A 14,823-nucleotide genomic window follows, 5' to 3' on the forward strand; every position below is an offset into this window, starting at 1 on the left:
TATGCTAGTGGATTGATGTTAACAGGTTTGAGATAAATTTGATTTGACAAGTACTGAAATCATTTATTCCGAATATTCAAATAAGGCATAGGAAATTTCCTGATGTGGCTATATCTCATGCTTTGACACGACCATGTACATGTAAGAGGAAGATTGTTGCTTTGTTTATGGTACTTCGGGAGGCTTATTAACTATGTCCCAGGATCAACTACTTACATGTACATGTACTATTAAGTCATGATTTTTTTTTTTATAAACATTCAGGTAGACAACGCAACTACAGTGTTGAATAATAAGGTGACATATGTTCGCAGATATACAAGTTATAATTACAAACACAGGGACAAATCCAGTAACGTATTTGTTTTGCCCAAGTTGTGTACAAAGTTAACAACTCAATTTTCCAAAAACAAAAAGTGGAGGGTCCATCTGGCTTAGATCAACTTTGCATATTTGCGAGCAGGATCGACGATAAAGGTATATCAGGTGGCTTAAGGGAATTTTAGATTTGGCAAATTATTGTACAGCATTTAAAACATTCATTTAAGTGTAAGTGTTTGTAAGAATTAAGCAAAATGGGAAAAATCAGGAACATGCATGACAAAGCCCCATCGATCTGACGATGAAATACCACTCAAGGGTGCTTCCCATATTTGAAAAGACCACTATATCTGATCTCTGCAACATTGGACTTGCTCAGAAAATTTTCAATAGAATCTTAGAAAAATGAGATGATTTTGACAGAGTTATTTGGCTTTGAAATGATGATTTTCAATGCAATTTGTTGTTTATTGGAGTTTAACGCTCGAGCAGCAATATTAGTGCAATTCAATGACATTGTAACTCAATTGTCCAGCATGATAAGAAATTTTGTCCGTTTTCTCTCTATTCCGATGGTGCAAATTAGTCAAATAACACTATCACAATGATGTTTTTTTTATTGTTTATACCTTATTCCACTTTCTGCCCGATTCTTTCAGGGGCTGACACCTAATGTCTTATTCGGTTTATTTTCGGTGCTGAATTAGTGGTTGAAAAGGAGTGATGGACAATTTGCGCGTTTGTGTATATGTTTTTGGACCTCCACTTTATTTTGAAAATAAGGGCAAAAATCTGAGACTACTACACATCGTCCTTGATGGAATGTCCCTTTTAAAAAGCATTTCTTAATACGCTCAGGACTTTTAAAATTGGAAAAAGCGAGTTTGCTTGTACATGTACTTGTAAATGATAACCTCAACTAAAGCCTACAAAATTGTCTACAAAATGTTCATTTTTCACACCGCAACATTCCTTACCACACTACAATTTGACCCTTGACCTTAATTCTTATCATTGATAAATTATTATCAGACAATATGACAGTAGAGGTCAGTGATTTAATTTAAAAGTTCATTTCTTAATAATGAGAAGCGTCTTAAAATTCTTTTTACTTTATTTTGTCTCCGAGATAACGTTCGCTTTGAACACAAGAGTATTATTCCTAGATGATGGTGTAAAAATCACTGCAGAGGGTAAGTACAGTCTGTTCATGTACTACAGGTAGCTAATTACACATGTTTCTACATTATGTCGGTTATATGTATAAAGATCAGCAGAATAAGGTAAATGAGCAAATACTTCGAATGTTATAATAATTTACTATTGCACAGTCCGACACAGTGTCAGTTTTCATAAACTAGCGCGTGAATAGCACGTGAATTTACATTGTGTTGCTACTAATCGAACGCGATATATTATACTTCTTTTGGACCTACGGTGCGCCTGATTGGTTTTAGAAAAGTACGAATTAATAACTTCCCCAGATACGCTGTTAATGCTTGAATAGAAAGGGGGAAAATATGCTACTACTAAATTGAACATATGCGTATTTTTCGCATAAGAGTTATAAAATATATGACTCTTATTTATGATTAAATTAAAATATTTAAATGATTTCTACACATTGAATAAGCACACAATTTAATTCCATTGTATACACAGAGTCACTGGTCTTAGCATACTAGTATAATTGCTTGGTTGAAAACCTGAAATATATACACTATGCATCTTCAGTTGTATTCTGTAAGATATAATAAAATTATATACTACACTCTCAATTACTTTTGATTCAAATCGTTATGATCACATATCGTTTTTTTTTTTCTAGATGAACTGAGTACAAATGGATTTTATTTTGAGGTGCAGTTATCTGAAGACATATCATTAGAGAAATACGTTGACTATCAAGGTACATGTAATATATAAATACCTTCAGACTTGAATAATGACTATAAATCATAAAACAGCTGTACATACTTTTTCTAGATCTTAATAAAAAGGGTAGTAAATCTTTGACAAGTAGCGAGTGGATATTAAAATGCCTAATATATAGCATGTAGATAGCAGTGTTTTATCGAATGTTCTCAGTGAAATAAATTTCGATAATTCACACTTAGAAATATATTTTGTAATTTCACTCTCGGACTTTCTCCCGCCAAAACGTCACAACTTTGAAGTCACTCCGCCGTTCACAAAATTTGAAATTTATGTTGAAAAAAGCAACGAATAATCGAGAAAAACTATATAATAAATAGGACAATCAATTGGTTATCGTGAATAACCAAAATATGACCGCTCATGCCAAGAACGCAGTAAGATTTAACTCGTGCGCGGAACAAGTTCCGCACACGCGTTAAATCTGTGCGTTCTTCGGCACTCGTGCTGCACCGTGTTGGGAAAGATGCCATGTTTCTCGCATGTTAAAAAAAACCCTACTGTGGTATTATCCGAGAGTAGAAACCATAGGGCTCCGCCATAGGAGGCTAAATTGCCCGACCCTACCCACCTCTTCCTATTTCCAGTGGCAATCATAATTTGTCGGCCCCATTATCCTTGTGTCCCATCCCATTTTTCATTTCATCATCATTTCATGTTCATTTTATCATCCACTTCATGTTCATCGCCTGAATATAGCTGAAATATTGCTGCTCGGGCGTTAAACCCCAACAAACAAACATATATAGATAATCTTAAAAGCTTGACAATAGTCCATGTATTCCGCAAAATATGAAAATGTTGAAACATTAATTATATTTGTTTTTTTTTTAATTTTTATTTCAGTTAATGGTAATTGGGAGTTTTTCGAACCAGGAATTAAGATTGCACCAGGACAACCCGTAAAATACCGGGTTACTGCATATCGAGATGATGGCACTGAACAGTCGGAATGGATCTCAGGTACCGTGAGATGTCCTACTATATGTTTTGGTCTAAATTATGAAGACTTATAGGAGACTTGCGTTTAATTAATGTATAGAATATGTACATATACGTCGACGTGTTGCTTGGATTTAATTGACTGTAATAAGTAATAATATTCCAAATCAACGGTATATTGGAATCACCATATCCGTCCGTGCGTCCACCATTCGGCTCTCATTTGATGGGTCGATTTCTGGTTTTGTATAAGTTGGTCATATGTTTTTTTTCGTTCTGTCACAAAAATACAGTAGCTGCTCCATTATTCCGTCCGACCAAATGTCGTCGCATTTTTTTTCGGGACTCATCAGACTTACTGATTTCAAAACCAGGCGTTTTAATATCCTAGGGAAGGGGCAGATATTTGTTTGCTCTAAGCGGATCTTGGTAACAACATCTAATTTCAACAAAAATACACACACACACACACACACACACACACACACACACACACACACAAAAACGAAATACACATGTGAAAGAATGTTAATGGTTACTTCTATTCTTCTATTTGGTGTGAGTGATATACTTGCACGTAAAAATTCACTGAAGGTGGGATATAACCTAGAAGTAATATCGCAATTATGATGGTCCAGTATTACTCTTATTGATTTACATGTACACGTATGAGCACGCTATATAGTGTATGAGCTATCGTAAAACGGTAGTGCATGCGTAAGTCAGTTTATATTCTCGAAAAAGGGCCTGTACCAATGATTTTCATTTTTTTTTAGTTTTTTTTTTTGCCACCTTAATGATCTTCCTATGTGAAAGTATTTAAAATACTTTTATTAACTGAATGCTCGATTCTTTACATTGTAACTTATCAAATCTGTACACTAAATTAAGGCGTGACGAAGTAGAAAAAGATTCCTACTTTTTTTCTGTTTATAGCGTTTTTTTAATAATCCAAAATTTATAACTCATCCTGAATATCTTGGTCTCTCCTAGATTTAACCCTACCTTTTAGACACTACTTCACATGTTGAAAGTAACGTCAAGAAAAATATATACAGAGGCTTTTTTGTGTAATTCTACATGTACCAGTCGGTAATTGAAGTATGTGACCCAGTTGTTTGAACGATTTACATTGTATCTGCGAGACGAATATTATCTATTAGACAGGTCTAGAACAAGTGCAATCTTTACAAGTTAAATTATCAAGGGGAACAAAAAGAAGTTTGTAACAAAGGTATTTGGTTCAGGTTAGGCTCCACATGGTACAGGCGGTACATGTAATCTCCGGTACATATTAATCATTTATGACCGTTTATTTCACAGCAAGACAGGGACGTGTTTAAAACAAATAAGGGTAACAACAAATTACCGAACACTACTAAGGAGGTTTTTAACGTCCTTGAATACCCATACGAGTCTCACACGGATGGATTAGCGAACAGTAATCCGATCCATAGTCAAGTCAAGTCCGAAGCAAATCTGGCAAAATGGATATTTGCGCTAAACCTCCTTCTTCCATTGCAGCGCGAATATACCGGTGGGGAAGCATTTACATGCTATTGCGTTATAGTCGGTAAATCAGCGGTCACTTCAACACAAAGAAGAATATCTGTTTAAAGAAAAATAAACAAATAAGTTTTAATTATGCTTTGCAGAAACGAGGCCGTACGAAAGACCGGCCAGAAGCATGAAACGAGCCGTTGTATTCAGAGACGACTACAATTCATTCAACAAAGCCAATTATAAGATTGATTGTACAGCTTGGGGTGGAGGTGTAAGTTGTACTTGAACAAGCAGTGATTCTTATTATTCACATCAAACGCCAGCAGCGATTACAGAAATTTTAAAAAAGGGGTTTCAAGAAAAAGGGGGGGGACAAAACAGAAACAGAAACAGGAACAAATGTATAGAATAAACTTGTTTTCCTTGAATATGAATATAATTTAACTACAAAAGAATCAATAACAACATCGTTGCGAATTTTAAGAGTTTGGTCATTTGTTTTACGTTCATATACAATCATCAATAAAGCATGTATCTGTTTCATTTATTTAGAATGGAGAATTTCAGTTTTATACGCCAGAAGCTGCTAACATATATACTAGAGATGGGAAACTGTTTCTACGCCCAGTGAGTATTTTTTTTCAAATCCATGTGCTTTGTCGTTTCCCTTTTTTCTAAACCAATAGCCTTTAAATGGGATCCATGAAACTGATCGTTTTTTTTTATGCGTATTCAGAATTATTCATCTTCATTCAAAGCTAGGTTTGGGAGGATCCGAAATTACGAATACGGCCGTAAAAAATTATTCAAGCATAAGTTCATAATTCAGTTAAAAAAATCGAACATCGACCTTTTCTAATTAATTTTGCTACTTTGATGACGTTCATGAATTATTGTATAAGATAAATTAAAAATTATGAAAACGATCATACGCATTCAACATCAAAACGCGAATAATGTTATAAAACATCATTATGAAACTTGTCGTTTTCAGTAGTGGAATTTTTTGTTTTTTTTTTATTTCCCTATGTGAGGCATTTAAAGGTGTGTAGAATTCTTTAAAATACTCAGGCAATGGGTGACACATGATTTTGATCAGTTTTGTATTTTTGCCAATACATTGAATATATCTAAAAAAGTTATTTAAATTCATCATGAAGAATCTGTAAGGTAGATTTGTTTGGGTTGCGTATACAGTGCAAAATGCGGGAAACATTTCCCGCAATTTTTCAACAGAGCAATTCAATTAAATTTGACCTGTGAGTACCTTAAAAAGGCAATTTTCACATATACTTTGATGGTTACATGTATTTCTAGAGGTTCTGATGTATGAATACTCATGATCAGATAAGGCAATAAAGTCCCTGCATATTTTTGTCATGCACAAGTCCTTATAAACAGAAGTACTTTTAAATTGTCTTGATTGTAGAAGTACGATAAGCCACTGCTAATCAAAATTAAATGAATTGTTCTGTCGTTACACATTTGAATCAACCTATTCAATATACATGAAATGCTGGAACTTGCATATTTTTTAAAATGCCCGTTCTTAAATGAAAAAAATATCAAATTTTCAAACAGAGTGATATATTTTGAATATTGCATGCTAAAATATGTATCACATGCCGCATCAACCTAAGACTCAAATATAACCCAAAGGCAGCCGGTCCAATGTGTGTTATACATGTAAATCGAGGGTTGATACCTCATGAGATACAGATTATGACATATCATGTACAATATATATCATATATTCAATAATAATAATAATACATCAAGTGTGCTTCGAGTATAGTTGTAACATAGGGCATTGGCGATATCAGCTTAGGGGTATGATATAAGGCTAACGATCTAGGGTTTAAACAATCACTTATAATACATATACACTAAAAGGTATATTTTAATATATATATATATGATATATCACAGGCACTTGTTTCATATAAAAAATTAAAAAAAAACAAGTATTCCCTTACAGAGGGAGTACTTATTATTTTTTTTATTTTATACGGAACAAGCGCCAGTGTGAAATATACCGAATAATACATGTGAAACTTTGCCTACATGCTGTATCAATCCATGTCTCCTTCATCATCACAAAGGCCATTGGCCGAGGGTTGATAGGGTTTAGCAATAAATTATAAAACATATACAATATGGGCATACTACTCACAAAGAGTGATGTATAAACATGTAATTCATCTAGGTTCAACTGTTTACTTTGTAGACATTGACAGTTGACCATAAAGATTTTGATTCCAACAGACTGTATCATGGACGACTTAACCTGAACGGTATATTAGTATTGAAGAATTTTTATTTTTTTTTAATAATGTAATATCATAAAAATTTATCATATTGACCACTCGAGAAGATTTCGTCAAATCAAAACGTTACATCTCTTTTTATCGAAGCTTTCAAATTTTATCTAAACACACATTCAAGAAGTAAACAAGGCATTTTTCAAAGATTCATAAACTGTTTGACCGATAAAAATAAAAATATTTGGAATATCCGTTTCTGGCTGCCACAGACGAAATCATCGTTGGCTATTATGAATTAAGCCATAATGACAAGAAATCTATTTTATTTAAAAGAGAGTCTTAAATGATTCGCTCGCACTTAAGGCCTTCTTCATATTATAAAGAAAATTATATTATACACAACAATACTAATAAATTAAAACTTCCATACTTTCTTAAAACCATGTGTAATTTGTAATGGATCAGGTTGCAATCCTTTGCTTAGAGGTACATGTATATGCAGATTAGCTTTACCAAAGGTTTTCAACATCAGCACTCTAAAATATAGTACTCAATTTCCATGTTACTTGATATAAAATAAAGGAAACAGCTTCCGACCGCTGATAACAACTATGTAGTGCTCACATCTTTTATACCCTTAAACAGTTATAGCTAATGAGTAAATTTCCTCCGCGACCCATAACCGCTACCCAGTTCAATACGTATCACTCCGCTAACTTGAAAAGCGAATATGCTCTTTGTGCAGGCGATTGCAAAAAAGCTCCTGGAGTGATATAGATAAGTCACAAGGCTTGCAGAGGATATATCTGTCGGTTAACAGAGTTGAAGCATAGAAACATTTGTTGTCTCTTACATATTGTCCTCTCGAAATAGATATGTACGGATACTGCACCATGGGATCAAACTATGGCTGTGACAGATCTGCAGTGAACGGGAACATATTGAACCCAATCATGTCTGGTAAAGTAACAACACACGCTGTTATAACATACGGAACAGTAACGGTGAGGGCGATGATTCCGAAAGGAGATTGGTTGTGGCCAGGTAAGATGTACACGTGCTAAGTAAGTCAGATGAGACCATAAGTGATGTATTTCAAGAACTAGATGCAATTGAGTATATTATAAATGATTTACCACACTCGACGTGTGAGCAGTGTATTAGAATTATCTTGTCCGTCCGTACAATGGACGTCCATGCAAAGTTTTGTTACAAAAATTTTGGCTCCCTCTGAACTTTGGTATATGACCTTCTAAAGATAAGGCATACCTTGTAAGCGATTTTTGTTGCTGTCCGATATCAACATTCTTTTTCGTGGGAATTTGCCTTTTATCACTACATGGAATGATGAGGAAAATTTCCGTCAGAAAAATCTCAGCTTCCACTGGATAGATTGATTTGCAGATTTTAAATATATAGATTTTGTATTCATGCTGATGTAACGTGGTTTTCGTCCTCCCATGGGAAACTTGGATTGATATTACATACATTTTGTACGATGAGAACATAATATTTTTAGTCTGGAGCTGGCATGTCAGTTAACTGCTAGTAGTCTTTAGTTTGTACATTTGTGTAAGTTATATTCAGTTTCTTTATTTCCGTTGTAACAAGGCTAAGACCTTTTTGAACTGATTTTTAGGTGTGTTTAATTGTGAATTATTTTGTCCACGGTGGCCAGATTTAAAAGAAAAGGGTGAGTTGTGATCACGGCAAAGTACCTTTTACGCCTTTTTGCGCTTGTTCCAAAACATAAATTTCTGGCCTCCGTGTTTATTATCTCTACAGTCTTCGCTGTTGTGTGAGAGTTTCCTCGTTGTTCATTGAAGACCAATGGGTGGTATTGAACTGCCATTTTTTTTTATCACGATGGGGTTGTATTTTCTCTGACATATTCACTATATCCATTCTCGTTTATTAATTATTGTAGTTTGGTTGTTGTCTGATATCAATCCTTCTAGGACAACGCGCTCAACTTCATGTTGATCATGACAAACACAAGAACAAATGTAGATATAATATTGCTTTGGAACAGAAACACTAATCTATATACATATATTATATTTTCTCAGCAATATGGATGTTGCCAAGAGATTACCATTATGGCGGATGGCCTCGTTCTGGTGAAATAGATATGATGGAATCACGTGGTAAGTAATTTCGACGATCATGAACTTAGTTAAAGCAATTCCCATTAGTTTTTGAAACTTTTGTACATTTGTGGCGCATAGTCGAAATCCTTCGCTAGCAAAAAGTAATAAGAAAGATAGCTGAACGAAATAGAAAATAGTCAAACACCATATAATTGACAGAAAGTCGATAACTAAGTAACATTTATTAAAATTGTTTAAGGTAATGTAAAAGCAGTATCAGGAAGCGGAAATGATCATGGAGTTGGTGAGGTATCATCAACTCTTCACTGGGGTCCTGACTCAGGTCACAACGCCTACGCAAAGACACACGGAGAGAGGTAGATTCATTTTGGTGATATTTTAAAAGCATGTAAAAAGGTGATACACATCAATTTAGTGGAGGAAGAGTCTAATATGAGCCCGAATTGACGTCAATCTTCCCCGAAGAAACATTTAAGCGGGTGTCCATGGAAAACCAAGGCAGTGAGTGTCACGTGCTAAATTTGGTTTCCAAAACCTTTTAATTCTTTTGAGGTCACAAACTCATGAATGTTGTTTTGTAATTTGCTGAAATGATAATGAATAAAGTACAATTTATCTTGTGCTATGTATATGAAAGATCTGGGCCTGTTTTTTTTTAATGGCCAGTCTCTTAACATAACGCGGTTATAGTTTATTGGAAGAAACTTCTATGCTTTTATTTAATGTCCTGTAGAATCAATGTTTGAATATATATTTTATGTTGTAATTGGCTGTTATGAATGCTATGGTGCGTAAGTCCCTCCTCGTATCCATTATGCATCACACGGAATTTCACACTATTATCATTAGGGAAGTATTTTAAAAAAGGCTTTCCAAGGTTGGGATGATTGCAATTACAGGCTAGGGATGGGTACGCAGAAATTACAATTCACACTTACCGTACTTTTCCGAGGCGGACGGACAATAACAATCCGAAACGCCTCTGAAAAGAATTGAAGGAATAAATATTTCAAATTTCAGTTTTTGTTTTATAAATTAATAGATAGGACAAGACTTAATCATGGCCATGTCGATTTTTATGTTTTCATTTGTCATTCGTGGCGGTAATATGTTATTTTTTCCAATCTTATGAATTGTTTTTGTAAATGCTTGAACAGTGAGAGTAGAGCAGAAATGCGTAGATTTTTAGACTAAGTAATACAACATTGAAATTGTATTTATTTATAGAGATGCCCACTCTGGTGATTGGCATGGATGGCACACTTACAAACTTGAATGGACTGCTGACCATATAAGGTAAATTATTCTTGCATTTACATATGAACGTTCGTATCTTTTTTTCAATAATGATTGATTGATATAATTTTGTATCATTTGACGAATTGTTTAACTAAATGCGAAACACACACACCAGCGTACAACCTAAATACAAAAAAGTAAATACATTCGGAGACCACCAAAATAATATCAGCAAATGTAAACAAGCCTTTAAATAAGCTCTGAAAGGCCCCGACACCAAAAGTAATAAAATTCACGGTGACAGGAAGATGACACGTCTACCAAAAAAAAAAAAAAAAAAAAAAAAAAAAAAATAAATAAATAAATAAATAAAAAAACTAAAACGTAATATTAAGACGAAAGGACACTTTAATGACCAAATGTTCTGGCGCATATCTGCGATGGAATAGTACATGTATTTTAATGCTTTTTCCAAATAATTGTAGAACAACGGTAGACGGACATGAAATTATGAACATACATACCCCATCACAAGGATTCTGGAGCTGGGGCGGGTTTCATGGTCATAACATTTGGTCTCATGGCGGAAAGAACGCTCCTTTTGATCAACCAGTAAGTCTTTTGTGTAAACATCATAGAAAGTGTCAATATATCAGTGATCTGTATTTTTTAGCTATTTTTTTATATTACATTTTTTTCATGTAAATTTGGCATGTTATTTTTAAAGATAAAAAACATGCCCACGCAAAAAGTATAGTTGGACATCGTTCTCAAATTTCATATTTTATTAAACATGGCAAACAATGCCACTTCAGTCTAATACCTAATTTCTAAGGATCACTGAATTAGTTCCCAATATATGGCAAAAGTTTTTGTCAGTCACATACAAAACATAAATTAAATTTGAATTTAGCGAAAAACATTGAATTTCCTTTGGAAATTAGAATGATACTACATGCAATTGTGAGATTTCAGACTTTTGTGTAATGAACAATATTTCTATTTTTAGTTCCATCTGATTCTCAATATAGCTGTTGGAGGTGGATTCTTCCCCTCATCCTATCATTATGACCACCACCGACCTTGGTCATCTTCCGGTCACAAAATGAGGGAATTCTGGGAAGGTAGAAACCAATGGCTTCCAACATGGCACGGAGAAGAAGTTGCAATGCAAATAGATTATGTGGAATTAGTACAAGCATAATACAAAGCAAATAAAATTGATGTAAAATGAAGAGTTTTTTTTGTTATTTGAAGTTACAAAAAAAGTACAACTGTTCAAAGCTATGTGCCACCACCACCACCCAACAACAACAAAACGAACAAAAACCCAACAAAACATGAAAAAAACAATAACAAAACATATAGCAATATGTCTTTCATGTTTTGTGGTGAGGTCACGTGAACCAGTATTGGGTTTAAAATTTTGATAACCATAATTTTTTGTTACATAGTTTATGTTTCATATAAAAGTAAATTGACCATTTGACTACTACAAAATACAGTTTTTTTTTAAATATGGCCTGAGAAGTGCATATACATGAAATGGCAGTAATGACATAATGCAAACATTACATTACAGATATTCCTTATAAATAATATTATTTCCTATTTGTTTTTCAAAGAAAAGGGTTAAGATTTTTTGTGTTATTACCAGGAAGTGACAAGAACCATCAATATGTCTAGGAAAAAGAGACAGGAGGGGAAAATGAAGATTAGTAAGTATATCTGCATATTCAACTTCGTTCTTTTACAAGTTATAATTATTACCAAATACATGCATCTTATTTCCATCTTTCTTTTACAAACAGTGAATGGTAATATGTAAAAATAACCGTATCCACCCGTCCATCCCAACTTTGTCATAATTATCTCGACTCCAAAATAGATGGACTGATTTCAGTTTGAAATGTGACTTCATATATACTTTTGTTGCTGTCCGATATCAACTTTCTTAATCACAGGATTGCATATCGTCACTATATGAAAGGAACAGTGTATTTCTACAACGACAACTCGTGAAGTTTCTTTTTTGATAGGTTGTAGGATTTTTATTCCAAATGATAAGTACAAATAGGATGGAAAGTTTGTTTCATTGTTACACCACCATTGTCAAATGCATGTAGGAAACAACATTCAGAACATTTCATATCATTGTTCTGAATTTAAGTCAGGTCATATGCACAGAAAAACTTTTATCATAGGCAGTTGATTAATAGAGTCATTACGTGCATTCTGACCGATTTGACTACAACGCGGTTTTCAAAATAGAAAAAAAAAACCAAAAAACAATGTAGAACGATCAATTTAAATCTATAAAAAAAGATTTATGCCTAAACAATATATACTGTAACCAAAGGTTATGCCGGTTATTGGTACATTTGGCATTCAAACATATGACACATAAAAATTTGTTCTGCATATAAAAACATGCATATCTTTTTAAGAGTCATATTTGTGTCATTTAACAGATTTGAATAAGATAACTTAACCGTCTTTAATATGCAATTAAATGTGCTCATTTTAGGAAAAGTACATTATCAATATGAACATAAAAAAGATAAAAAATTAAATAAATAATACTGTTCAATAATTATTGAGTTACCGATTGCATATCTAAGGTGACATCTAAGCGTTAAAGAATAACGGACATGCGCAGTGGCGGATCGGGAAGAGGGCAGAAGGTGGTTGATCTCTTTTTATTAGGGAAATTGTCATTTTCATGTGTAAAAATGGCAATAATGTCCTAGCACCCAGTTTTATCTAAGGAACAACCCACCTTTTCAAAGTGGATCAGATCCTGCATACGGGCGGACGAAGTTTAACGGGTTCTATACTTGCTCTCGCCGATGATGACGCAGGTAAAAATGTAACGACTTAAAGTGTAACATTCGAGAACAATGATTGTGATTGTTCTGAATTTAAGGCAGGTAAAATGAACATATTGCATTTGCACTAGAAAAGTAAACTGCACATTGTAAAAGTATTTACCCAATGAACAATAATCTTTGTTAAAATGATAGTATTAACTGATAGGTTATAAATAGACAATTCTTCGACATGATATTATTATAATGGGTAGCTACAGATAAAGTAGTCTTGAAATAATAACTTAGTCATAGCAAAGCGAAAACACGATTTAGATAAAAGGAAGAATGAGTCTAAACGATTGACATATATATTAGTATATCTCTACAAAATAAATAAATAAAAAAATAAAACAAGGTTAATTAACCAGACCCAAAATGCTATGATAAACAAAACTCATAAGTTCTTATATTTATCAAATGTGTGCAACCAGCCACTATTAATATTCCAACCAAGATACATTGCGTAGACAACTACCAAATTCCTTTCCAACATTTTAACATAAAATGCAAAAATCGATTGTCAAAGCCCACATTACAACATTACAGAGGATATTTGTGGTGTTTCCAGAAAAGCAGAGGGCGCTAACCTTACTACCTTACCTGTGCACCTGGTCCATGCTTCCACCCACTTTTTAATGAAATCCGAATTGCTCATTTACTATTGTTACTTTGTATGTATCATTTCCATTAGTTTATGTTTTGTTGATTTGTATGTCTGTTTTTCATGTCTCCGGGCTGCATTCTTCTGCTATCTGATAGAATCTTGGTACCCTTGATTACCTTTCGATTAATCAGTAATTAATATAAAGTTACCAGGCGCTATCATTTTTGTCTAAATCATTGGTAAAATTGTGTTTACTCTTGAAGCTCATGTGGGATCGATTTTCAAAAAGTTAATTTTTATAAAAAAAAAAAAAAATTAAATTAAATTAAAAAAAAAAATAAGAAAAGATAATTGGTTATATGGACTAATTGGAATAATGGAATGATTAACATTATATCAAATGTTTATCACTTCGATGGGCCATTCTCTTTTGTCCGATTTCGTTCAAATGTGGATGAATTATTGATACAGGTGCATTTGGTGGGATTTATTTCAAAATCCATTGAGAGGGATTAAGTTTTAAGTCTTAGTGTCCTATATGAGGCGACTGAGGTAAATTACGTGCATAAAATATATAATAAATGTAAAACAGACAAACAAATAAACAAGCAAACAAAACATAAAACACAAAAATAACCAAACATTAAAAAATACATAGATATACCAACCCCCCCCCCCAACACAAAAAAAAAAAAAAAAAAAAAAATACGCATTTGATTTTCTTGAAATAAGAACAGCAGTTCATCTTAAACGTTAATTAATAAAACCCGTCTTGACTCTTCACTAGTATTTTTGCCCATTTGGAAAACGGATTACCATGCAGAACCACAAACGAGTGATTTTCATGACTGCACGTACTTATTTGGTGTTTGGTCCGTCTACATTATTTTCTTGCATTCGTTTAATATGCTTAATAATAGCCGTGATAAGACCTATACTGTTACCACACTCCCCAAAGAAGCGATTGTGGAAAACAATAAATCTGTGATATTCCTCTTTTGGTCTCTCTAAAAAGGACGCTGATTGTGATTTAC

At 33.5% G+C, this 14,823-nt stretch overlaps 1 protein-coding gene across 2 annotated transcripts; it reads left to right on the forward strand.

Moving 5' to 3' along the window:
• Positions 1-1,347: 1,347 nt before the first annotated feature.
• On the forward strand, positions 1,348-11,550 carry LOC148598235 (beta-1,3-glucan-binding protein-like). 2 transcript variants are annotated; one of them, XM_088561723.1, is made up of 12 exons: positions 1,348-1,514; positions 2,150-2,230; positions 3,103-3,219; positions 4,854-4,972; positions 5,254-5,328; positions 6,929-6,995; positions 7,839-8,009; positions 9,035-9,112; positions 9,315-9,432; positions 10,304-10,372; positions 10,801-10,927; positions 11,325-11,550. In XM_088561723.1, the coding sequence occupies exons 1-12, from the start codon at positions 1,406-1,408 to the stop codon at positions 11,517-11,519; spliced, it is 1,326 nt and encodes a 441-aa protein (XP_088417849.1). In that variant the 5' UTR covers positions 1,348-1,405; the 3' UTR covers positions 11,520-11,550. The 2 variants fall into 2 exon arrangements, with proteins under 2 accessions (XP_088417849.1, XP_088417850.1); XM_088561724.1 differs by lacking the exons at positions 1,348-1,514; positions 2,150-2,230; positions 3,103-3,219 and adding an exon at positions 4,375-4,485.
• The last annotated feature ends 3,273 nt before the right edge of the window (positions 11,551-14,823 follow it).

Source organism: Perna viridis, chromosome 14 (genome assembly GCF_037379345.1).
Source record: "Perna viridis isolate PV_CMFRI_1.1 ecotype Kerala chromosome 14, ASM3737934v1, whole genome shotgun sequence".
In the NCBI taxonomy this organism is placed as follows: Eukaryota; Metazoa; Mollusca; class Bivalvia; order Mytilida; family Mytilidae; genus Perna; species Perna viridis.